The sequence below is a fragment of the Leptonychotes weddellii genome, chromosome 12 (assembly GCF_054177405.1).
Source record: "Leptonychotes weddellii isolate Sample4059 chromosome 12, ASM5417740v2, whole genome shotgun sequence".
Taxonomy (NCBI): domain Eukaryota; kingdom Metazoa; phylum Chordata; class Mammalia; order Carnivora; family Phocidae; genus Leptonychotes; species Leptonychotes weddellii.
In genome coordinates this window covers 81085087-81110191 of record NC_138380.1, presented here as the reverse complement: position 1 = coordinate 81110191, position 25105 = coordinate 81085087, and the positions used below count along the sequence as shown (strand labels likewise).

The window sequence follows — 25105 nt, the reverse complement described above, 5'->3', positions numbered from 1 at the left end:
GAGCAGTCCTATTTAAAGCTAAGTAAATCTATAACTCACAAAAAGACTTCGGAAGTTTCACTAATGAGGCTTTTAGCGGGGTTTTTTTTTTGGTGGTGGGGGTGGTAATTTGTTTTTCGTTCTTCCATTCCTCTACTTATGCTTCAGAGTTATCGTTGATCTCATATAGTAAATACTCAGACAGGACCTTGTTTCAGTTTTCTATTGCTGTGTAAGCAGTTATCCCAAAATGTAGTGACTTCAAAAGTACCTCTAGCACATCAGCTGGGGTGGCTGAAACAGGTGGGGGTGGGCTGGGCATTTTTCCTCCACGTGCCCCCACCCCTACACCCCCCCACCCCCACCACCCCCAAACAACCGCCTTGAGTTTCCTCACAGCGCAGTGGAGTCAGGACAGTGAGACTTCTACACGGCATCTGGCTTCCAAGAAGGAGGTGAGAGAAACTGCCAGGCCCATTAAAGCCTGGGCTCAGAAGTTTCAGAAGGTCATTTTCTCATGTTTTGTTGGTCAGAAGTCACAAGGCCAGACCAGATCTGAGGGCAGGGTAATGCAGGTTTTACCTCTTGAAGGGTAGAGCCAGATGCCCGTATGTATAGAGAATGAAGGACTTGGTCTTTGGAAGCCACTGATTGCGGTGGTTATCTGTGATCCTGTGAACAAACTCGTGCTTGAGTTAACTGAAATTGATCTATCTTTGGTCTCCGTGACCATCAGAATCAACGCCTCACCAGTGAGCACTCGTGATGGTATGACATTTCTTCACTTGTACTTGGAGTTTGAAATGAATGCCAGGGAGAAAGGCAAACACATCCACTAGATACTGGACTAGCCTTATAGAAGATCTAGGAAATAGCTCGTCACTCCTCGCCTTGCTTATTCCTTTATGCTCATTCCTGGTTCTGTCATAGACGGTGTCTCCTAAGCCTTTGGGTCCCATCTCCAATGTCCCAAGACTACCCCAATGACAAAACCAAAAAGAAACCAACTCCTCTTTATACATCAAAAACTTGTACCCTCTACCGAGAAAATGTGACTGCAAAAGATAGGTAGAATGCCTGTAGTTTGGACCTTTGGGTGACTTCAGATTTCTTTAGCTGTTACATTTCCTTGAAATCCATTTCAAGTAAAGCTAGCTACTGTCTCCCTTGTTCTCAGGGGGTCAGCATAGTGGAGCGGCAGTATATCCAGGACCGGATTCCTTCCTGGACCGGAGCGGGCTTCGTCCGAGTGCCCGAAGGGGCTTATTTGGAGTTTTTCATTGACAACATACCATATTCCATGGAGTATGACATCTTAATTCGCTACGAACCACAGGTAAACCTTCCATGGACTACCGGGGGTGGTAGAAATAATCTTATAACAATGGATACAGGTTTTGTGAAATGTGGAGGTTGTATTAGAATAGAGGAGCCTCTCTGACTTTCTATTCCCAGTGGAAGCAAAAATGGACATTTTTCTCGAATTCAGTTTTGCAAATCTTTAGTGATCCCTTATTAGGCTCTCCGCCTTGCTGAGACCTAAGGTGGTGATGAGAATGTGTCAGACCCTCTGATTGACCTCATGGCCTGCATGGCCCAGGCTCGGACGCACACCCCACCTTTAATAAAAGGCCGAAGGTGGAAAGGGCAAGGGCAGAGATGTAGACGGTCCTGCATCTTACACCAGCCCAGATGCACCAGCTGCTGCCAAAATGTCCCATAAAGAATGAGTTCTAGGCCTTACAACAGAGATGGAATTTTGACACCAAAGGAAGTGAGGAACAGCGTGAGCAGAGGGATAGTGTTTTGAGAGTGCTTCCTCGTAGCTAGATAAGGGCATCATTGGAGATGCTGTTGGGAAGAATGCTGGGATCAGCACATGAGCCTGGACGCTGTATTATAGGGTTTTGGGTAGGGGATTGTCCTGATCAGAGCTGTGTTGCCTGATGGTCAGAAAGGGGATTGGGAGAGGCAAGGAGGGCAGGGAGGCTATTCGGTGTCCAGGTGAGATGAGATTAGGGCTGGAGCGGAGACCAGAGCAAAGGAAATGGGAAAGAGGGAAGGGAAATGCAAGTGAGTGTTTTTCATTTAAACTTGGCAAATGACCGATTGGGAGAGGTTTTTATAAACAGACAGGCAGCAGCGGGCCAGTGTGGATGCTCCTTTGATGGTTTGTTTCTTACCGTAGCTCCCCGACCACTGGGAAAAAGCTGTCATCACAGTGCAGCGACCTGGAAAGATCCCAACCAGCAGCCGATGTGGTAACACTATTCCTGATGATGACAACCAGGTGGTGTCCTTCTCACCTGGCTTGAGGTCAGTGTGACATGGTTTGCAACTCACAGAACCAGTAGGCAGATTATTATATTTTTTCTGGTACGTTGCCTTGCAAGTCGTCCAGTTACCATTTCAGAGCCGGAGCCAAACATAGACTCTTGCCTTTCTTCTTTTGCCATGATCTATGTAGAGCTCTGATGGATGGATGGATGGATGGATTGGATACTTAAACGTTGACTTTGCTTTGGTATTTTTCCCTCTCGTTTGGGGGCAGGTATGTGGTCCTTCCACGCCCCGTGTGCTTTGAGAAGGGTGTGAACTACACAGTGAGGTTGGAGCTGCCCCAGTACACCTCCTCCGATAGCGATGTGGAGAGTCCCTACACGCTCATCGATTCCGTAAGTGGAAGGTCACTTCTGAAGTGAAGGTCATGGGGGAAAGGCTGGGCAGAGAGTGTTCATCTGCTTCCCCAGAGGGTTTTATGGAGGGAGTAACATGGAGAAGTTAGGCATAATCATTTTCTCTTGCTTCCAAAGCCATGTGGCTTATTTATTTTAATAAAAATTCTATCCTCTGAAAAGGATTTACTTACTCAAGCAGATTGTTTGTGAAAATAAAAAGAATCTTAGAACTGGCATTCCAAAAGCCATCAGATGATGTAAGGTATATCTAAACTTTTTCTGGCAAGAATATTTTTTTTTTTTTAAAGATTTTATTTATTTATTCATGATAGAGAGAGAGAGAAACAGAGGGAGAAGCAGGCTCCCATGGAGCAGGGAGCCCGATGCGGGACTCGATCCCAGGACCCTGGGATCATGACCTGAGCCGAAGGCAGACGCTTAACCATCTGAGCCACCCAGGCGCCCTCTGGCAAGAATATTTAAGAATGGAAAGGATTTCACTGTATTGAATGAGTTGAATTTTTTCTTTTCCAGAGTCAAAGTAGCGTTTGGGGTTTTGATGAGTTAACTTGCTTTAGTTGATGACACAGACCCCACCGTAAGAGCTCTTTGCTGTTCTTGATTCTTCACAGCTTGTTCTCATGCCGTTCTGTAAATCACTGGACATCTTCACTGTGGGAGGATCAGGGGATGGGTTGGTCACCAACAGCGCCTGGGAAACCTTTCAGAGATACAGATGTCTGGAGAACAGCAGAAGCGTTGTGAAAACACCAATGACCGACGTATGCAGAAACATAATCTTCAGCATTTCTGCCCTGTTACACCAGACAGGCCTGGGTAGGTATCCCCGACCCTTCTTTCTTGGGGCCAAGAGTACTTGGCATCACGAGGTACACTGGAAGTCATGCCCTGTAGTTCTGTGTGAGGCAGTCAGCAAACGAAGTTTGTGTTTTTTGTTTTTAAAGAATATTTTAGTGATAGAGCACCACTGAAAATGCAATCACATAGGGGAAGGGAAGGAAAAATAAGATGGAACCAGAGAGGGAGGCAAACCATAAGAGACTCTTAACTGTAGGAAACAAACGAGGGGTGCTGGAGGGGCAGTGGGTGGGGGAATGGGGTGATTGGGTGATGGATATTAAGGAGGACATTTGTTGTGATGAGCACTGGGTGTTGTATGCAACTGATGAATCACTAAATTCTACCTCTGAAACTAATGATACAGTATATGTTAACTAAATTGAATTTAAATAAAATAAAAAAAAAAATGCAATCACAACAGTGACTAGGGGCAAAGCCAGAAGGATGCAGCATTTCCAGAGGCAGGTGGGGAGTTGGGGTGGAATCAGGGAGCATCAAATACAACTGAAATTTGCTTTTCTTCTTGAAAGGTTAGACCACTTCCAAAGGTCACTGGGCTTTTTTCTAAGGTCCTGTGCTAGTTGAGCTTTGAAGGCAAGGGTAGAAAACCTTAATGACCTTCAGAGAAAAACTGCTTTTATCTGCCGACTCCCATCTCCTCTTGCTTCCCTCCCATTCATCATAAGGATGACATTGTTTTATCTTTTTAGTTTTATTTTTTTAATTTAAATTCAATTAATTAACATGTCTTATTGGTTTCAGAGGTACAGGTCTGTGGTTCATCAGTCTTACACCCAGTGCTCATTACATTAAATGCCCTCCTTAATGTCCATCACCCAGTTACCCCATCCTCCCACCCTCTTCCTCTCCAGCAACCCTCAGTTTGTTTCCTATGATTAAGAGTCTCATGATTTATCTCCCTCTCTGGTTTCGTCTTGTTTATTTTTTTCCTCTCTTTCTCTATGATCCTCTGTTTTGTTTCTTAAATTCCACATATCAGTGAGATCATATGATAATTGTCTTTCTCTGATTGACTTATTTCACTTAGCATAATATCCTCTAGTTCCATCCACATCATTGCAAATGGCAAGATTTCAATTTTTTTGATGGCTGCGTAATATTCCATCGTATATATATACACCACATCTTCTTTATCCATTCATCTGTTGATGGACATCTTGACTCTTTCCATAGTTTGGCTATTGTGGACATTGCTGCTATAAACATTGGGGTGCACGTGCCCCTTCGGATCACTACGTTTGTATCTTTGGGGTAAATACCCAGTAGTGCAATTGCTGGGTCATAGGGTAGCTCTATTTTCAATTTTCTGAGGAACATCCGAACAGTTTTCCAGAGTGGTTGCACCAGCTTGCATTCCCACCAACGGTGTAGGAGGCTTCCCCTTTCTCCGCATGCTCACCAACATCTGACGTTTCCTGACTTGTTAATTTTAGCCATTCTGACTGGTGTGAGGTGGTATCTCATTGAAGTTTTGATTTGAATTTCCCTGCTGCCGAGCGATGTTGAGCACCTTTTCATGTGTCTGTTGGCCATTTGGATGTCTTCTTTGCAGAAATGTCTGTTCATGTCTTCTGCCCATTTCTTGATTGGATCATTTGTTCTTTAGGTGTTGAGTTTGATAAGTTCTTTATAGATTTTGGATACTAGCCCTTTATCTGATACGTCATTTGCAAATATCTTCTCCCATTCTGTCGGTTGTCTTTTGGTTTTGTTGACTGTTTCCTTTGCTGTGCAAAAGCTTTTTATCTTGATGAAGTCCCAATAGTTCATTTTTGCCCTTGCTTCCCTTGTCTTTGGAGACGTGTCTGGTGGCCAAGGTCACAGAGATTGCTGTCCATGTTCTCTACGATTTTGATGGATTCCTGTTTCACTTCCATCCATTTTGAGTCTATTTTTATGTATGGTTTAAGGAAATGGTCCAGTTTCATTCTTCTGCATGTGGCTGTTCAGTTTTCTCAACACCATTTGTTGAAGAGACTGTCTTTTTTCCATTGGACATTCTTTCCTGCTTTGTCAAAGATTAGTTGACCATAGAGTTGAGGGTCCGTTTCTGGGTTCTCTATTCTGTTCCACTGATCTGTGTGTCTGTTTTTGTGCCAGTACCATGCTGTCCTGATGATTACAGCTTTGTCATAGAACTGGAAGTCCGGAATTGTGATGCCACCAGCTTTGCTTTTCTTTTTTCAACCTTCCTTTGGTTCTTTGGGGTCTTTTCTGTGAAAATGTTGATGGCATTTTGATAGGGATTGCACTGAATGTGTAGATTGCTCTGGGCAGCATAGACATTTTAACAGTATTTGTTCTTCTAATCCATGAGCATGGAATGTTTTTCTGTTTCTTTATGGAGATGACGTTGTTTTAAACAGGAAGAATGAGCCAAGGTAGTAAAGAGGAGGGATCGGGGCGAGGGATCGGAAAGGGGTGGTCTGGTTCAGAGCCCGAGTGACTTGCTTCGCTCCTCTCTCTCCCGGGATCGGCTCCTCCATGTCATGGGTTCTGGCCTCTCTCTCCCTACAGCTTGTGAATGTGACCCCCAGGGCTCATTGAGTTCCGTCTGCGACCCCAATGGAGGCCAGTGCCAGTGCCGGCCGAATGTGGTTGGAAGAACCTGCGACAGATGTGCTCCTGGCACCTTTGGCTTTGGCCCCAGTGGATGCAAACGTAAGTTAATCAGAACTGTAACGTATTCACTGAGGTGAAGCTGAGAAATACCGGTGTGGGTTCCGTGGCTCCGGAAGGTGGGGCATCGCTCCACAAACTGATCACCTGAGCACGGGGTGCTTCTCTCTGGGGTGGGTTTGCACTGAAGGAGTTTCTCAGGGTGGTTCCCCTGTTGCCTCTTTCTTCAGCTTGTGAGTGCCACCTGCAAGGATCTGTCAACGCCTTCTGCCACCCCATCACCGGCCAGTGCCAGTGTTTCCAGGGCGTGTACACTCGGCAGTGTGACCAGTGCCTACCCGGGTACTGGGGCTTCCCGAGCTGCCAGCCCTGCCAATGTAACGGCCACGCCGATGACTGCGACTCAGCGACGGGGGCCTGCCTGGGCTGCCAGGACTACACCACGGGGCACAACTGTGAAAGGTACGTGCTCACCTCCTCTCCAAAGTAAAGAGAAGGAGATGGTTTTGGGCTGAGCGGACAGCATCTTAGACAAACACAAGGCAGAATGTCTACCAGATTCCAGAAGGCTCGTTCATTTCCGACCAGCTCCGTATTTCCTAGGAACTCATTCCATTACTGGGTGCGCCTTTAGTTGATACCTTCTGTGTGCCGGGCGCCATGTTGGTGCTGGGATACGGCAGAGAACAAACATGAGCTGCCCCCCTTTGGAGCACCATCCGGAGGTCAGCCTAGATCTGGACAGAAATCCTCGGTCTCAGCAGATTCTCACCTAGGATGAGCGTTCTGAAATGTGAATGCCTCATTTGGGTCAAAATAGAAACCACATCCAAATAGAATTTGGCATTTTAGACAGCTCTATTTTTTGAAACACTTTCATGCAGCTCCAGCTTCCAGGAGGCCACATAAAATGTGCAAAAGTAGACCTGTTTTCCAGTTAGCAAATTAACTGAATAATTATTACGGATGTAAAGCGCACTACGCTAGATACAGCAAAAGAGGACCTAGAATGTGCCCCTAATAACATTACGGCCAAGCTCAGTAGATAATAATCCACATGATGAAATTACATGCCAACTTAGACTGTTCATTCCTAATGAAAGATCTGCGACGAGAACTGCTTTTTTTGGAGTAATGGTCTCCACCTTTCATCTCAGTTAACATGCATCCACTCTATCTGGGACTTCTGTTTTTAAAATGTCAGCAAATGCCTCAGTGCAAAAATTGTTCATCAGATGAAAGAGAAATTGCCAGTGGAAATTGAATATAGGATCAACTTATGTTGGGAAGACATGCGTGGAAGCAAATATGGGGTTTTCAGCTTTGTGCTAGAGTGCTGTTCAAGAATTTAGAGGTTCCAAGGGTGCCTGGGTGGCTCGGTCCATTAGGCCTCTGCCTTCGGCTCAGGTCTGATCTCAGGGTCCTGGGATCGAGCCCCGTCTCGGGCTCCGGGCTCAACGGGGAGTCTGCTTCTCCCTCTCCCTCTCCCTCTCCCTCTGGGTGCTTTCTCTCTCTCTCTCTCTCTCAAATAAATAAATAAATCTTAAAAAAAAGAATTTGGAAGTTCCAGTAACTACTCCTTTGAATGAAAGTTATTCCTTCCAAGCACAAAATTGCCTTGTAAGAAAATAATAAGGAAGCAGTTATTAATATATTAATGTCATCTCTTTTTTTCTGCATTAAGATTTTCATTACTGTTCTTTGGGAGATGGAGAATGAGTTCAAAAGAGACAGACAGATAAGAAAATGAGATTAAAAAGAACAAGAGGGTGAGGCAGGGAACACAGGTGGTCGTCCACCACGCGGGTGTGAAATCCAGCACGGGCAGTGGGGGGAGCGGGGGTGGGCAGTGTGGCATGACCAGCATCCCGTGCGAAGAGCTGGCTTGATATTTGTGACTGTTTGGATTTTATTTGTAAAGCGTTTTGTTTCTTGTAGGAAAATGCGAAAGGGTGTGGGAGGGGAAAAACGTTTAGTCCTACATTTGGATGACAAAAAGTATCTGGGATTCTGTGAGGCAACTTCTCGTCATTCTTTTCTTCATTGCAAGATGATCAGAGTTTCAGTCCTGTGAATTCAAGCAGCCGCTCTGGGCTCAGCTCATTCCCAAGGGGGGGATGGAGGGAGAGGCAGGAAATGAACACTAAGTTTCCTTTCATGAGGTATTTGGATTTATTTCACCGAGAAAAGCCTTCTAGAAAACTTTCTCAGAACCCGTTGTACAAACTTGCTTCATCTCTGCTGACTTTCCCAGCACATAATTGGAGGACGTGTTCTTGTATCCTGTCTGTGTCTAATTAAATAGAACGTTAATCTCCTCTGAACAGCTTTCCCTTCTCTTTCTTCATCTCATTCCCCTCTCCCCATTTAAAAAAATATTACCTATTTCAAAAGAAAAAAAGCAAAAATACCCCCCCCCAAAAAAAACCCAAATAACAAAAACCATGACAAACAAAATGAATTGGAAATCCTCAGACCTCAGGTTCAGTTCTGCTTCTAGGTATAGCCCTGGGTGAGTTAGCTCACCTCTCCGAGTGTCCAGCCATCTGCTGATAGAATAGGTTGGATTAGATGATCTCCAAAGTTCCTTCACCCTTTGTTACAGGAAGAAAAAGTAACCCCAAATCAACCAGTCATGTTGAGAAATGTTGAAAAGCAGCATCCCATAGTAAAAGAATGCCTTGCTACAAGTCAGGAGGCTGAATTCAAATCCTGGCTCATTACATACTGGCTGTGTGAGCCTTGCAGGTCATTTAACCTCCGTGGGTTCCTGATCTGTAAGGAGAGGAGGTGGGAGTCGGTAAATGACCTCCCTCTTGCCTCTCCTAGTTTGAAACCACCTGACAGACACAGGAGTCCTGCAGCTGGAGAGCGTCCTTATCAGCTTTGTCACTGGTGAGGGCTGGAATGCGGAACAAGCCCCCATGGGCTTGCTAACTCATCACTCCTCCCAGGCAGGGGCAGACAGACAGACAACCACACACTGCCTTCCCGCACCCCCCCCCCCCGCCACGCCACCTCCTTCCCCAGACTCTTTAATGTAAGGCAGAATGCTCAGGGCAGGCGGGCAGGCAGCTGATAGGACAACAGGGGGCACGTGAGGAGATGTACCTCTTCTTCTGGGGAGGAGTGAGTGAGGGTCCTAATGCAGTGCCCCTGCACGTGTGATCCCCAGACGAGCAGCATCAGCGTCACACGGGAATGACTAAGTCAGAAATGGAGGGATGAGCCTGGCAGCCTGTTTTAACAAGCCCTCCAAGGGATTCTGATTGGAGCGAACATTGGAGAACCACCGCCCTCATGGAAAATCTTCCAAGTGGAAATAGGAGGAATGGGGGAGGTGAATGCTCGTAAGCAGAGAACACGGTTTCTTGGACTCTTTCTTGTAACGGGTTTCTTACAGTGGTGGTTCATGGGCCCTCTCTCCTCTGGGCCTGATGCAGGTGCTTGGCCGGTTACTATGGCGATCCCATCATCGGGTCGGGAGATCACTGCCGCCCTTGTCCTTGCCCAGACGGTCCCGACAGCGGACGCCAGTTCGCCAGTAGCTGTTATCAGGACCCCGTGACTTTGCAGCTGGCTTGTGTCTGTAATCCTGGGCACATCGGTAAGTAAGGTCCAGACTTCCGGAGGAAAGGACATGTCTTTCTGAGTTTTAGTTGTGCATGAAGGAAAGAGATGAAGAGTGCGACAATTTAGTATCGTGTTTACCAACCTTAATTAAAACCAAAGGGAACGTGACGTACGAAAGATGCTCTTTTTCCCTGTTTGGCACATGGAGTAAATTCTTGAGTGTCGGCGATGATGCTCTAAGAGCAGGAGAGCAAGTGCACTTGAATCCCTGAGTGAGTCCCCTTCCCCAGCTCCCGGCAGAAGAGGCTCAACGTGGTGAAGTGGCCACACAGTGGGCAGAGGGAAGAGCAGAACTTCATCCCCAGACACCTGCGTTAGCCAAACTTGATACGCTCTTTGTTGTCGGTTATACGCCCGGGCTCTGCCGAGCCTCACGGAGTGGACTTAACTTATGATCACTCCCTTTCATTTCCTCCTTGATGCCACGGTTTCAGACATTAGGGATGCCTCGCCGTAGTTCAGAAACACGGGCCCAGATTTCAGGTCCTCTTTCCCGCGAATGACATGGTCACCCCGGGCTCGGCCAGGAGCCCAGCACCTCCGGGGCCGGCGCTCTCGGCGGGGTGCCGGGGGGCGGGACGCGTCAGGCAGCAAGCCGAACGGCTTGTGCTTGGTCCCTAGGCTCCAGGTGTGACGACTGTGCCCCAGGCTTCTTCGGCAGGCCCTCGGACGTGGGGGGCGCCTGTCAGTCTTGCCAATGTCACCGCAACATCGACACGACCGACCCGGAAGCCTGCGACAAGGAGACGGGGAGGTGCCTCAAGTGCTTGTACCATACGGAGGGGGAGCAGTGCCAGGTCTGCCGGTCCGGGTACTATGGGGACGCCCTCCGGCAGGACTGTCGAAGTAAGCGGCTTCCCTTCGCCCGCCTCTCGATGATTTCCGCCACCTTCTTTGCTGTCGGGGGGATGTTCTTCTTCGGGTGTCTGTTTCCTCTGGGAAGACACCTGACAAGCTTTTGCTTGGACAAAAGAAGGATGAGATTGACCCTTTCTTTTTGTTACATCCTCGTTTTCTGGCAGGACTGAAGTCTCAAGATGCGGCTCAGTGCCGGAGGGAGGGAACCCAAGGGAAACTGTGCAGCTGTGTCAGAAATCAGTGCCACCCAATAGAGTGCGTTGATTTTACGTTCTGCCCGTGAACTTGCTGCCGGGCCGGGACATGAAGGTCCTAAGTACCCACTCTGGTCGGCACCTAGTTCCTCCTGCCGTCGGTGGGTGGAGCCTTCCTGCCTGAGGGGGAGAAGGAAGGAACATCTCTCCAGTGTCTCCTGCAGAACTCCTCCTTTCTCTCTTAGCAGGAGATCAGTCAGCATCTCCTCCTGCGGAGGCCGCGCCCCTAGGCCCCCCCGTTTATACAGACACGTGGGGAATGTGGAGGGCCAGCAGGACTGGTCCTTACCCGCTCGCGGGGCCTCCACCTGCCTTGTCTGACACATCCATTACTGCTGCTCCCTGCCGAGGGTTTGAAGTCCTGACATCCCAAGTCCCACGGCATATTTTGTTGTTGTTATTTCCAGTTAAGTCCTCAATTTTAACATGATTCGCCAGCAGCTTATTATGAGTATTTCAGAAATGCTGGTAGGCAAAATGTGTCCTGATCTGCCTGGGAAACATCAGAACTGTCTACGTTGTAAGAATTTCTGAAGAATAGCAGTTTTAGTGGGGTTTTTCTGGTTTTGTTTTGGTTTTGTGTGTTTTTGTTTTGTTTTTATTTTTGTTTTTTGTTTTGGGTTTTTTTTAAATCATTTCCATTTCTTTCCCTTCTTTTTTTTTTAAGATTTTATTTATTTATTTGACAGAGAGAGAGACAGAGAGCACAAGCAGGGGGAGCTACAGAAGGAGAGGGAGAAGCAGGCTCCCCGCTGAGCAGGGAGCCCGATGCGGGGCTCGATCCCAGGACCCTGGGATCCTGACCTGAGCCGAAGGCAGACGCTTAACCGACTGAGCCACCCAGGCGCCCCCGTTGCTTTCCCTCTTGTTTGCATCCCCAGGCCAGAACCTGGGGAGGGCCGATCTTAGCCATTAGAACGTAGCTAACTTCCGTATCATCTGCGTATTTCATGGATTCTAGGAGCTTGTTGAGTGTAAGTAAATGGGATCGCACCGTTCGTTTCCAGAGTGTGTCTGCAATACCCTGGGCACGGGGCAGGAGCACTGCAACGGCTCCGACTGCCAGTGTGACAGAACCACGGGCCAGTGCCTGTGTCTTCCCAATGTGCTCGGGCAGAACTGCGACCGCTGCGCGCCCGACACCTGGCAGCTGGCCAGCGGGACCGGCTGTGACCTGTGTGGCTGCGATCCCGCTCATTCCTTCGGGCCGTCGTGCAACGAGGTGAGGTGCTGTGGCCAGGGGCGAGGCCATGTGGCATGAGGACTCCCCTTTAGGAGTCCGGGGTGGGGGGTGGCGAGCCCATTCGGTGGCTTTGCCCCAGTTAGAGGAGGGCCCCCCACCTCCTCGCGGCCAGGGCGCGCAACCCGGCTACCACAACACCGACTGGGGTCAGACCCCCCATCAGGATGCACAGGTGTGTGCTGTTTTTCATCCACACCTGGCTGCTGCCGAACCAGACTCCCTGCTTAGCGATACAGCCTGAAAGGAAGCACGTGGCCCTATCGGCACGGTAAGTTGTGCTCTTGCTTCCTGACACACCCTGAGAGCGAGGTGTGCCCACGGCAGGCGTGTCGCAGGAGGCCTAGGCTCACTGGCGGCGTGTGAAGAAACCCGCAGATGAAGCGTAACGTGCTCTGGCCCTTTCCACCGCTCGTTGCTGGAGAGCAGTCAGAGGCCGGCAGGGGCCCTGGGCACCCGGGGGGCAGCGGGGACGTCAGAGCCCGAGGGGGCTTCTCTGCTTGAGTCCCGCGCCTGCCGGCCCATGTGACCGGGCTGTGTCTTGTGGCCGCAGTTCACGGGACAGTGTCAGTGCATGCCCGGCTTCGGAGGCCGCACCTGCAGCGAGTGCCAGGAGCTCTTCTGGGGAGACCCCAACGTGGAGTGCCGAGGTGAGCTGCGGGTGTTCTCGGGGGGCGCCGGGCGGGCCCGAGGCAACACACGTGTGCCGCAGCTCTTTGTACCGGGGAGTTGGTTTGTAGGTCTCGTGACAAAAGCAGTTCGAGCTCAGTGTTCAGAGAACAATCTAACAGATCCTGCCCCATGGAAGGGCAGGTCGTAAAGGGCGAGCTGCTGACTTCCAGCTCCATCCCCGGGGGAGGGGGGTAGGGGAGTCTTTGTCTCTGCACAAGGGCATGCACGTACCATGAAGACACACGGAATGGCTTTTTCACACGCTTTTGACCCAAATGGGCTCATCTTAATGACCTCGTTCTGCAAACTGATTATTCCCCCTCCCATGAACAGTACCTTGTGGCCGGCTTCCTTGTCAGCACACGCAGAGTTAAATGTGGTTCTGGTCGGCTCGTGTGGTTCCAGTGTGTCCAGTAGACTCTGCTGATAGTTAAGGCCCTCGGCGCATGTGCGGTAGCATGCTGTCCCCACCGGTGGGAACCGGAGGGCCATACCCCAGCATCTCTCTGCACAACAGAGGAGGAGGTGACAGGAGCCCCAAGTCTGTTAAATGTGAATAAAAGCCAGATTTTCACTTAGGCTTATGACAAACAGGAGTATGAGGGAAAACTTGACGACTTCTTCAGAAGAAAAACTTGTTAAAATCATGTGGATCGTAAGGATTGCTTAATTCTCGTGCTGTTGCAGTTTTGGTTTTGACCTGCCAGGTATTTTTTCGGATCTTAAAGCAAAAGCATTTGTAGGAAGGATTTTCATAGACTGCTTCTATTCTGGTGTACTAGTCTTTCTTTCCTGCTTGGGTTGTCTTCCCCACTTTTCAAGCTTATAAGTACAGATAACTATCTTTGCAGTTTTTTAACCATTCTTCCATATATTTTCCTTGTGACACATCTGAAATTATCAGTCCCTATTGGACTCTAAATAAAAAGTGACCTTTTTCTTTTTTGGAGACAGCTGTGGCAAGAAATGATACAGAGCTTCAAGCTAGTGGTTCACTGAGTATCTCCTATCAAAGATGAGAAACAGAGATACTATGTGTTCCTTCAGAGTCCACCCATCTGTTCCTTAACAGGGGGGCAAACCTCAGTGGACAAGGCCTGAATACAAGGCATATGATCTGTTATTTCAGTGAAGGCTTAACCAGAAGGGTTTGTACCAACATCTCAGGTTAAGGTTTGTTCCACAGAAATGATTACAGTGTGGATGAGCAGGTGCTCCTTCCTTCATCGGCCATTAGTCCAGATGTTGGTTTCTCATGGGATCTCATTTTCTCATTTCCGCAAGAAGGTCTGCGACATTCAATGGGATGCCTGCTCCAGGCTGTCTCCCGCAAGTAACATCCTGTTTAAAGTAGGGTTTCTCCGGGGCTCCAATCACTCTCCTGGCAGATTCCTCCATCTTGTAATGCCCCAAGGGCTTCACTTGCTCCAGATAATGGTTCTATCATCGCTTATAGCCCGATTCCACCAGCATGTGTCATTGGCAAAATAGCTTTGACCACCAGAGCTTGCTGACCTTTTGTTCCATCTCAGCTTTGTGAGCATGAAAAGCCCGTTCCCCGAGTTAGTCAATCAGAGAATTGTTCATTTAGTGCTCAGAACTTTACCCCTCACCCTTTTATCCTCAAACTTTCAGCTCTAAATCTGCTAGAGCAATTGCGGCTTATAGGAACAGTATCAGCTTGTTCTGGTCAAAAGTTAGATCATGTTTTAGCAACTTTGCAAAGAGGGAAATCCATGGCATCCGTGTCCACCAACTACTTTGTGGTATCCAGAAAAAATGTCAGCCTGTTACATAAGAAAGTGTTGGGACCCAAGTGTTTTTGACGACCTGGGTGAACTGGAGAAAGCTCCTAACCTGCAAAGTTTCCAGAGACAGAGTTGGGACTTAGCCATGGGGAGGTCATGGCCGCCACTGGGCCTTGTGTGAACAGGATGGCAGCGAGGCAGGGCTAGTATGATCGGATGAGGCAGGACCAAAATGCAGCAGCACATGGAGATCAGGGCCCTGGATGAACTGGAATATGGTCACAAATGGAAATGGGGGGACAGGGTCCGACTATGAGCAGGGACGAGAATAGGTGTCATCCAAAATCAGATGCAACCATGGGGAAAGAATAGGACTACTTTTCTTAAGAATAGGTCATTAATTGCCCAATGGTCTTCAATGTCAAATCTTCCAGGGCACAGATTGAGACTTTCTGGTGCCATTTGGTAAACAGCATGCTTCCAGGAAGGCTTAAGGTCATAGCGAAGTTTTCTCCTTATGGAAAAAAATGTAGTTGTGTGAAAGACAAATGAGTGGAGCCTCAGACTTATGACTTGTTGAATGTTCCTATTGTCCAGGCGGGTTGGGGCTCTTGGCCAGTCATCCAAGTCTGAACAAGCCCACCACTGTGTGGGGATGGAGAGAATCCCATCCACCCACCAGTGAACGTGCCGGAGAAAACCTCAGCTCCAAGCTCTCCATTGTGCTCTTTGGGAGTCAAAGGATCACACGAGGAATCTTTCTGTTGATTCATAGATAGCAAAGGGAGGGCCTCTGGCTGTTGGAAAAGGCCAGTGTCTCTTAAATCAGTGCAAATGGGAAATGTGGGCCATAGGTGAGAGGCCCATCATGCTTATTTCTCATTTCAAATTGTTTTTAATAGAGAAATGAAGTGCATTCCTTTGCTCAGACTTGAATTTTTAAGACACTTGTATTCTTTTCTCAGGCTGGGATTCGTTTACCGCTACCCACCTTATTCTTTATTTGCAGCATGACTTGGGAAATCAGATTTAATTTGATTCTTTAGAGAGCCACAAATACTCTTGTTAGTAGAGGGAAGGCTTATCTTACATGATCCTAATCACAGCACGTGTGTCCCCTGCAGGGCAGTCCGGGCCAGGCCAGGGGCGGGCAAACCCAGCCCACCGCCTGTGCGGTGCGTTTGTGTCTGATCTGTGGCCCGCAAAGCCTAACTATGTCCTATCCAGGCCTTTATAGAGAAAGTTTGATGAGCCAGGGAGCTCATTTCTGCAAGTGAAATCATTACTTCCCATCTTTCGTCCCCAGACCGAAGTTAGCAAGGCCAAAGAAATAAATAAATAAAATGGTGGGCCTGAAGAGGTAGAGAATTTAAAGCAAAATCACATTCCTTTTTTAAAGATTTTATTTATTTATTTGAGAGAGAGAGAGAGCATGAGCAGGGGGAGGGGCAAAGGGAGAGGGAGAAGCAGGCTCCTCTCCGAGCAGGGATCCCAATGCGGGGCTCGATCCCAGGACCCTGGGATCGTGACCTGAGCCAAAGGCAGATGCTTAACCAACTGAGCCACCCAGGTGCCCCCAAAATCACATTTAAATATTGAAAAGAAGAGCCGTATGCACCCCAGTGTTCATAGCAGCAATGTCCACAGTAGCCAAACTGTGGAAAGAGCCAAGATGCCCTTCAACTGATGACTGGATAAAGATGTGGTCCATATATACAATGGAATACTACTCAGCCATCAGAAAGGATGAATACCCAACTTTTACATCAACATGGATGGGACTGGAGGAGATTATGCTAAGCAAAATAAGTCAAGCAGAGAAAGACAATTATATGGTTTCACTTATTTGTGGAACATAAGGAATAACATGGAGGACATTAGGAGAAAGAAGGGAAAAATGAAGGGGGGATATCGGAGGGGAAGACGAACCATGAGACACTATGGACTCTGAGAAACAAACTGAGGGTTCTAGAAGGAAGGGGGGTGGGGGGATGGGTTAGCCTGGTGATGGGTGTTAAGGAGGGCACGTACTGAATGGAGCACTGGGTGTTATACGCAAACAATGAATCTTGGAACACTACATCAAAAACTAATGATGTAATGTATGGTGACTAACATAACATAATAAAATTAAATTTAAAAAATCACATTTAAGAGACTAGAAAATTTAAATTTCCCTTACAGTAAAGTAGAACTGCCTAGGTAGAGGATCCGTGAAACTTTGGGCAGTAGAGCTAATCCTGGAGTCCCTACTCTGAGGCAGGGTCCATGATAGAATAACCCTGTTACCTGGTTGTAGGACATAGTACTTTCTCCAGGCAGGCTGCATACCAGCACAGAGCTGAGCGTGCACTCAGCCTCATGGGGTGGGGACCCAGCAAAGAAGCGCGGCCCCTTGGGCGCCAGGCTCCGGCAGGCCCCGTGAGGAAATGGCGCACGTAGAGTAACCTGATGGCAAGAAGCAGGAAGAGAGCGGTATAGACCTTTCCAACTGTCCCAGGAGGGCCAGACCCATAGGAACTGGAGTCATGCAGCAAGGTTGAATGGAAAAGGTTAGCTGTAGGGGCCGTTTGCACTTGTGTGTGTGCTGAGCACTTGTAGGGATGTTAAATACATATTCTTGCTTTTATCCTTACAACTAATCATCTACGAGGATAAATACAACCTCTGCTTCACAGCTGAGAAATCTTAGGCTCAGAGAAGTTAAGTGACTTGCCCAAAAACCGCAGGTGAGGGCCGAGCTGGGAAGCCAGGCCTGTGTGGCCCAATGTCCCTGTTCTTTCCACAGGCCTGGCGGGTCCTTGATGACAGGTTTTTATTTTTTTTAAAGATTTTTTTTATTCAGGGGCGCCTGGGTGGCTCAGTCAGTTAAGCATCTGCCTCCGGCTCAGGTCATGATCCCAGGGTCCTGGGATCGAGCCCCGCATCGGGCTCCCTGCTCCATGGAAAGCCTGCTTCTCCCTCTCCCACTCCCCCTGCTTGTGTTCCCTCTCTTGCTGTGTCTCTCTCTGTCAAATAAATAAATTTAAAAAAAAAAAAAAGATTTTCTTTATTCATTTGACAGAGAGAGCAAATACAAGTAGGCAGAACCAGAGGGAGAGGGAGAAGCAGGCTTCCCGCAGAGCAGGGAGCCCGATGCGGGGCTCAGTCCCAGGACCCTGGGATCATGACCTGAGCCGGAGGCAGATGCTTAACCGACGGAGCCCCCCAGGCGCCCCAGATGACAGGTTTTTAGAGAGGAATTCTTGCCCTGGCTAGAGGTCAATAAGGGCAGCATGCAGCGTGACTTAGGAAATCAGATTTAATTAGATTCTCTAGAGGGCCACAAATACTCTTGTTAGTAGTGGGGGGCGGGGGCGCCCTCAGGAAACCATGTACTGGGGACCCATGGGGGCGATTCGGTTTCACTAGACTATGGAAGCCTTGACTGCCAGGCCTTCAGTTGTTGGAGGGGCCTGGAGGAGGAGCGGGACGGATGGAAAGAAAGCAGGAAGTTAAACCTACTGATTAAGAGGCACACAGGCTAATGTTTCCTGTTCTGGGATTGACTTGCTAGTGTTTTCTTCTAGGCCTCAATATCTGTAAATTGGGTGCATTATTCATGTACTAGCTCTTAGAGATCATGTTTTTAAACGATGAGAAAATTTAGTAGAAACAAAGGAAACCTACTGACCACATAGCCGAGAATGTATGTACAGGTGAAGGTGGAATTCTTAATGGCTCATTACAATCATTACGGGTTCATTTTTAAAATGCTAGTCTTCATCGTCATGACTTGTTCATCTTAAAGGCCAGGCCTACAACTTTTGCTAAATACTTTCTTCTTTTCAAGAGAAAGTTTTCGATCCTCTGCCAGAGAATCCCATTTCTTTTTTTTTTAAATTTTTTTTTTTTAAGATTTTATTTATTTATTTGACAGAGAGACACAGCGAGAGAGGGAACACAAGCAGGAAGAGCGGGAGAGGGAGAAGCAGACCCCCCGCTGAGCAGGGAGCCCGATGCGGGACTCGATCCTGGGACTCCAGGATCATGACCTGAGCCGAAGGCAGTCGCTTAACCGACTGAGCCACCCAGGCGCCCCGAGAATCCCATTTCTTAAAGCAGGCTGAGCTGTCGGTCCACTTAGACCCCTAGCCCTTCCTCTGAAGAGAGGAGAACAACCACGGGCCTCGTCAGAGACCATGGGCATAGTTTGTAAGATTTAGATCCCAGCGAATGTGAGCTGGGATTGGAGGGTCTCCTTCATAATTTCAGTGTCCGTGACGTTGTCAGTTGTCAGGTGAGAACCAACCTTTCTGCTTCAGCGGGAAGTACTTTTGGGGGGGGTGTCTTTGTACAAAGTGGTACACGTGGGCCTTCCCATGTTTGCGTCCCAGGCGTCCCCAGGAGAGGTGCAGTTCTGGAAGCACGTGTCCACGGGAGCTTAGCGGTTTCCCCCACTTCAGTTTGAAAACCTGATACAGTGTAGTAGTCCTTTGGTGACCTTCCAGAGAAGGTTCAGGCTGGAAGTGTTCAGTGATGAAACTGCAGTCCAGCCATCTGTGAAATTTGACTCTTTACTTTTTCAGTTAGAGGAAAGGGGTGTTGGTCAGCTTAGCTAACCCGGTCCTGTCTTCTGGAGAGAGCCGGAGCTATGCCTGCCCTTGGAGCGCTGGCCCGGACTTCTCTCCACAGAGGAGAAAGCCTTCACGGGAGTGCACCTGCCTTTTAAATCCTACAGCTTGGGGCCCGTGTTCACCCCCTCAAAGATGCCCCTGACAGAATGAGAGCAAGAAAATGAAAAATTATTAGAGAAATTAAAAAATATATGGACCCATCTCTTGCCCCAAGTATGAATCCAGTGAGAACCTTTTTAGGACTGAATTAATGTGTGCCTTTGCATTATCTATGGGAAAGAAAGAATTTTCTAACCAAACTAAATGTGCCCCATCTGCCTCAGTTGTCCCAAACCTAGGAGAGAAAGTCAAGTAGGCACAGGTCTCCTGGGCCACCTAGGCCCCACATGGCTCTGCTCACTGGGGCCAGCAGGGCGGAAGCAGACTGAGCAATCCCATTGTTTACAAATGGCATCATGCATTCCTCTTCTTACATAGGTCATTAGGTTCGTGCATCAGCCCGCACTGGCCTACTCCCAAAGTCATGACTGCTGCAGCTCCACTCTTTGAAGGATGAACACACACACATTCTCCACCTACCCCCCCCCCGCCCCCTCCTTCCCTTCCCCATTTTCACCCTCCCCTCCCTTCTCTCTCACCCCTACAAGCACACATTAACATACAAAAGGAAGGCTAGAACAGCTGGGGAACTAACAGAGGGTCAGCAAGCACTTGGCAACTGTTAGAAATGCAAATTCTCAAGTCCCACCCAGACCTACGGATTCGGATTCGAATGTGAGGGGACGGGAGGAGGGAAGCAGTCTGTGTTTAGTGGACCCTCCAGGTGATCCCGATGTACGCCCAAGTGTGACAGGCTAGGACCTAGATGACCCACGTAACTTCTAGCTTTCTGAAAGATGACCGAATTTTACCAAACGACATCGGAAATCCATTCCTAAAGTGTAAACAATGTAAACTCTTAATCATCAAATTTCTTACTGTTCTTCTGATCCTCAGAAACTGTTGAAAGCAGCAGTTTCTGACACCTTTCCCATTATTTCTCTTGGGTGTCTCCCACTATTCCACTGGGGAAAGAGTCTGTGGTCAAATGAGTTTGGGATACAACTGGGTAAAAACGGCACGAAACGAGGTTTTTCCTGCCGAACTCTGAGCCTTCCATGTGCTGATGTTTGTTTGGAATCTTCCAGAGGAGAATGTCTTTCCTGAACTTACTGATCACAGAACCCTTCTCTCCAGGAACATGCCCTAGAAATAACGGTGCAGGGAACATGCTTGAAGTGATTCACAGCTCGCTCAAGCTGCTCCCTGACTCGTAAGAATGACCCCAAAAGCATAGGAAAAATCAAACTGCCAGAAGTGCCTGGAAAGAAACAATATGCATAAGGAAAAAAAAGTTTAGTTCTGAAAACCCAAGGCATGAAGGGAATGCTATGTTTTCAGCCCAAAAGTTGAAGACTGGAATATTCCATAGTTGAAATCTTTGAAAAAAATCATGATGTTATTGGCAAGTATACAAAGATAAACATAAGGCCATGACAGCTTTTTGTTTCCCAGTGGAAATGTGGTCAGGCTTCACTCTGGGCAGCAAACTACCAGACACTTGCCTGACTGAAAGTCATGATGATGAAACTGTCCGTCGAGCGCTCACTATGAACTGGACATTCCTCTAAGCACTTTGGAATTAAGCTATTCCATATCCTGAAAGCGAGCCTATGGGGTAGATACAGTTATTACCCCATCTTACAGGTGTGAGGTCAGTGACTCGGTTTCCTCAGTGCACAGCTCAGGGTTGCATAGCTGGGGGGTGGGGGAGGCAGGATGGGCAGCCGCCAGGCAGCCGAAGCCTTCTCACCCCACCGCTGCACTCCTCAGACCTGCTGCCCGGGAACGGGGAGGCCAGTGGCCAACGAAGGCAATGAGGGGTTAAACTAGCAATAAAAGGCAGGCTGTGGCAAGGGTCACACGAATGGACGACAAGCGCATCTCTCTGGGTTTAGAGGGTAGAGGCTAGTGAGCAAATCTCAGGACCGTCAGTGAAACTGGTTCTGGAAGATGTTTCCTTAGAAAGACTTTCGGAGACCAAAAGCAGCTTTTGACCCAAGACGGTTTTACAACACTATCCGAGAGCATGAATGTGTTGTGTTTTGCCATAGTCAAAAAAACGTTTTTAGGAGGATGATTTTTTTTTTTAAGTTTTTTTTATTAACGTATAATGTATTATTTGTTTCAGAGGTACAGGTCTGTGATTCAACAGTCTTGCACACTTCACAGCGCTCACCATAGCACATACCCTCCCCGATGTCCATCACCCAGCCACCCATCCCTCCCAGCCCCCACCACTCCAGCAACCCTCAGTTTGTTTCCTGAGACTAAGAGTAGGAAGATGATTTTGTTTTAGTGGGGTATGTAAATGTCCCTTGCGTGCCTGTACTGAAAATGAAGTTAGAACCTCAGTTGGCAAAGACCGTTGAGCGCCAGTGAACCCTGTGCTTGGTGCTGAGAATGGAAACTGTGGTTTCAGATAGACTCCTACCCTTGGAATCCTCAGGGGAATAATGTATTTGTTTGGGGGGGGGCTTTTTGTATATTTTTTATATCCCCCACCTTTCCCCCGAAAGGATTTAAGGCCAGAGATGTTTGTACGGGCCTTTTGTTTTTCAGACACTATACAAATACTGTGAAATATCAAGTGTTGATATAAAAATAAGTTAATCCTGGGGCGCCTGGGTGGCTCAGTGGGTTAAGCGTCCGACTCTTGACTTGGGCGCACGTCAGGATCTCAGGGTTGTGACACTGAGCCCGGTGACCGGCTCCACACTCGGCCAGTCGGCTTGAGGTTCTCCCTCTCCCTGTGCCCCTCCCCCCCAAAATAAATCAATCAATCCTTAAAAAAAATCAGTTCATCCCCTGCAATGTGGGGCTCTAAGCCAGGATTCAATGGCACAGACTGTGTGATAAGGAATGTGAGCCAAGGTCCTTTACCAGTTGGTTCTAAGATGCCAGCCCGGTTGGGCCAGTGAGAAGTTGGGGCCGACCGGCTCCCGGGTTCCTTCTCTCGCTTCTGACACTTCCTGAGCCTGTGCTCATAGTGCTGGGGCTGGTTTTCGCAGTGGCAGATACCCACACGCTGTACTTCGTTGAAAGCCTTTAAACTAGATACTTAGAATGCCTGTGACTTCATGGTCACTGAGTTTTCTTTTTATCAAGTTTGTTGCATTTCAGCAAGTATTCGCCATTCTGTTTGGTGACCAGGTCAGGTGAGGGATGTTAGGAGTTGTCCCTTGGTGCCGTCAGATGTCACCTGAGTTGTCTGCACTGACAGCATCTGCAGGGAAGTCAAAGTCAAAGGGAGGCAGAGGTGGGCCAGAGTTTAAGAGCACAGACTGGAGTTGCAACAGGCTGAACTTGAATCCTGGCCCAGCCATTTCCTGGCTGTAAGACTTGGGGCAAGCCACCTATCCCATAGGGTTCAGTGACACGGTGCATGTAAACCATTTCTGCAATGCCAGGCACGATAAGTGTCACCCTAAAAAAATTACTAGTGTTACCGTTACTAAGCGGTTATCGAGTGTCCGGGTAATGCCTGGACTGGAGGACGCCGCCGCTCTTGTCTCTCCCAGAGCCTTTGGTAGACACGTGACTGCGGCTTCTGCATGCCGAGTCTTGTCGCGGAGGCCTGTGATCTGGTGGATCACCAGTGCTGTTTCCCTTCCAGCCTGCGACTGTGACCCCAGGGGCATTGAGACACCACAGTGTGACCAGTCCACTGGCCAATGCATCTGCGTCGAGGGGGTCGAGGGTCCACGCTGTGACAAGTGCACGCGCGGGTACTCGGGGGTCTTCCCCGACTGCACTCCCTGCCACCAGTGTTTTGCTCTCTGGGACGTGATCATCGCCGAGTTGACCAATCGGACCCAGAAGTTCCTGGAGAAAGCCAAGGCCTTGAAGATCAGCGGTGTGATCGGGCCATACCGGGAGATGGTGGACTCGGTGGAGAAAAAAGTCAACGAGATCAGAGACATCCTGGCCCAGAGCCCCGCCGCGGAGCCGCTGAAAAACATTGGGGATCTCTTTGAGGAAGCGGAGTAAGTAGTCCCTGAGCCAGGGAAGGCGCTCACAGTATTGTTTCAACCTGCCGAGAGATGCCCAGGCGTGGCGCCTCCATCAGAAGGCGTGGTGTGCCCTGTGAGTGAACTCGGATGCCGCGTCATTGGCTTTCCAGCAGTCTTCACTCTGGGCATTTGAGCAAGTGAACACTGACCAAATTGCAGAGGCCCAGAATAGACTGTGTGCGGGTCCCGTTCAGCGCTCCTCTTTGCGAACGGTGCTCCGAGCTAGTAGAATGGCAAGGACATTGGCTTCGGAGACAGAGGCTCCGTAAATGAGCCGTAGCTTGGTTAGTTGCTAGGCTTGAGAATTTGAATGACTCACTTAGGCCGCGTCTCTCTCTTCCCTCCTCCGGAGGAGGGGAAGGCAGTATTTACCTTTACCTTACAGAGCAGCAGAAGGATTGATCTGTGAAATGACAGTGTAATTGCCAAAAACACGATGAATAGAAGTCGTCGTTACTACGCTTTGCTCCTAACCAGGAAATCCATTCTCACAGCATGACCCCTGCTTCCAAGTCCTTTCTGCAGCTCTGCCGCTGGTTGGCTAGAGCAGTGCTCCCCTCTGCAATTATAACAAATTCTCCTCAGTGAAAAATTCTCCTCGTAGCCCTTCTCCGGGTTATCCTCTCTGCCTGGTGTCTATTTTGCCAGTGAAAGCAGAGAGAACTGAGCTCTGAGTGATGCTCAACTTCTTGGGGCTCATTTTTTGACCATTTCTCCTGCTCCCAAACACCCCCACTCCCTTCCCACATTTTCTGTGTGAAGGGACGGGAATCAGCCTCTCTGGGAAGCCAGATGGACTTTTCATCTCCGCACTTTGAGCAGCAAGCTGCAAGGGATCAGCTGACATGCGCTTAGGCACCTTGTGGGAGGCCCTTCCTGGACCTTCTAGATTTCAAGTAGCTGGTCCCTTGGTTTCAGGCCAGAGGTTTCATGTCTAAGACCATGGGGTGGACCAGAGTGCTGGGAAATGTCTGATGCGGCGATAGTGCATTTAATGAGGAATCTTAGCTCATTAGAGTTCTGGACGGTGTACAGCTCAGTCTCCTAACACGTAGCGATAACAAGTTCTGGAAGGCTGTGGTCCAAGCACAAGCCCACTTAGGACCTGATTCTTGGCCTTGGTCTCACACACCCAAGGGAGAAAATCAAGCTGGGTGTCCTTTGAGAGCCTGCCGGAGGAGGGATTACATTCCCGAAATGGCTCTGTTGCTCCCCTCACTAGTCCTCTAATTGGAGAGATTGTAATCATCCCAGGGAAACTGGTTTCATTAATCTTTTTTCAACACAACGTCCGAAGATGGGTGTCTTAGGATCCAAAGTGGCATTACTAAAAAAATACACAGTGTTAGATTTGATTTCTTTAAAAATCGTTTAACATTGTAGGAGAGCTGAGAAGAAAACCAAAGCCTTCTGTGAATCAGCAAGTGAACAGAAGAAAGCACTGAAAAAAGAATCTATATTATAATTGTCTCAGGAAAAAGTGGTGGGGTTTATAAAATGTAATTTAACCTACAAATCCTTTGTAGTACTTTTTGAGTTGGATCATGGTTTTATCTCAGCCTTAAATGGCGTTTTTCAAATGGCCCCCAGCCTTTTATCCCCCACTATGTTTTCCCAGTGTTTTTTTATACTGACTAGTATTTCCCTGAGGAGACAATGAATTAGGTGACCCAGTAAAGCCCAGAGCCGAGGTCTTCTCAAATATTGTTTTCTTTGTTATAATATATACATATACACACATACATACATGCATACACACACACTGTATTTATAAGTAATGTACAAATAGATGCTTAAAATACAGCTTTGGGGAT

At 48.3% G+C, this 25105-nt stretch overlaps 1 protein-coding gene across 1 annotated transcript in view; it reads left to right on the top strand.

The window, feature by feature from the left end:
* LAMB1 (laminin subunit beta 1) overlaps positions 1 to 25105 on the top strand; it is a 72048-nt gene that overhangs the window by 34011 nt on the left and 12932 nt on the right. The window contains exons 15-25 of the mRNA XM_081800723.1: positions 1157 to 1315; positions 2168 to 2295; positions 2531 to 2654; positions 3290 to 3494; positions 6057 to 6200; positions 6389 to 6620; positions 9602 to 9765; positions 10413 to 10637; positions 11911 to 12125; positions 12697 to 12793; positions 22895 to 23264. Coding sequence (XP_081656849.1) covers positions 1157 to 1315; positions 2168 to 2295; positions 2531 to 2654; positions 3290 to 3494; positions 6057 to 6200; positions 6389 to 6620; positions 9602 to 9765; positions 10413 to 10637; positions 11911 to 12125; positions 12697 to 12793; positions 22895 to 23264 — 2063 coding nt within the window. The remainder of the gene's footprint in view (positions 1 to 1156; positions 1316 to 2167; positions 2296 to 2530; positions 2655 to 3289; positions 3495 to 6056; positions 6201 to 6388; positions 6621 to 9601; positions 9766 to 10412; positions 10638 to 11910; positions 12126 to 12696; positions 12794 to 22894; positions 23265 to 25105) is intronic.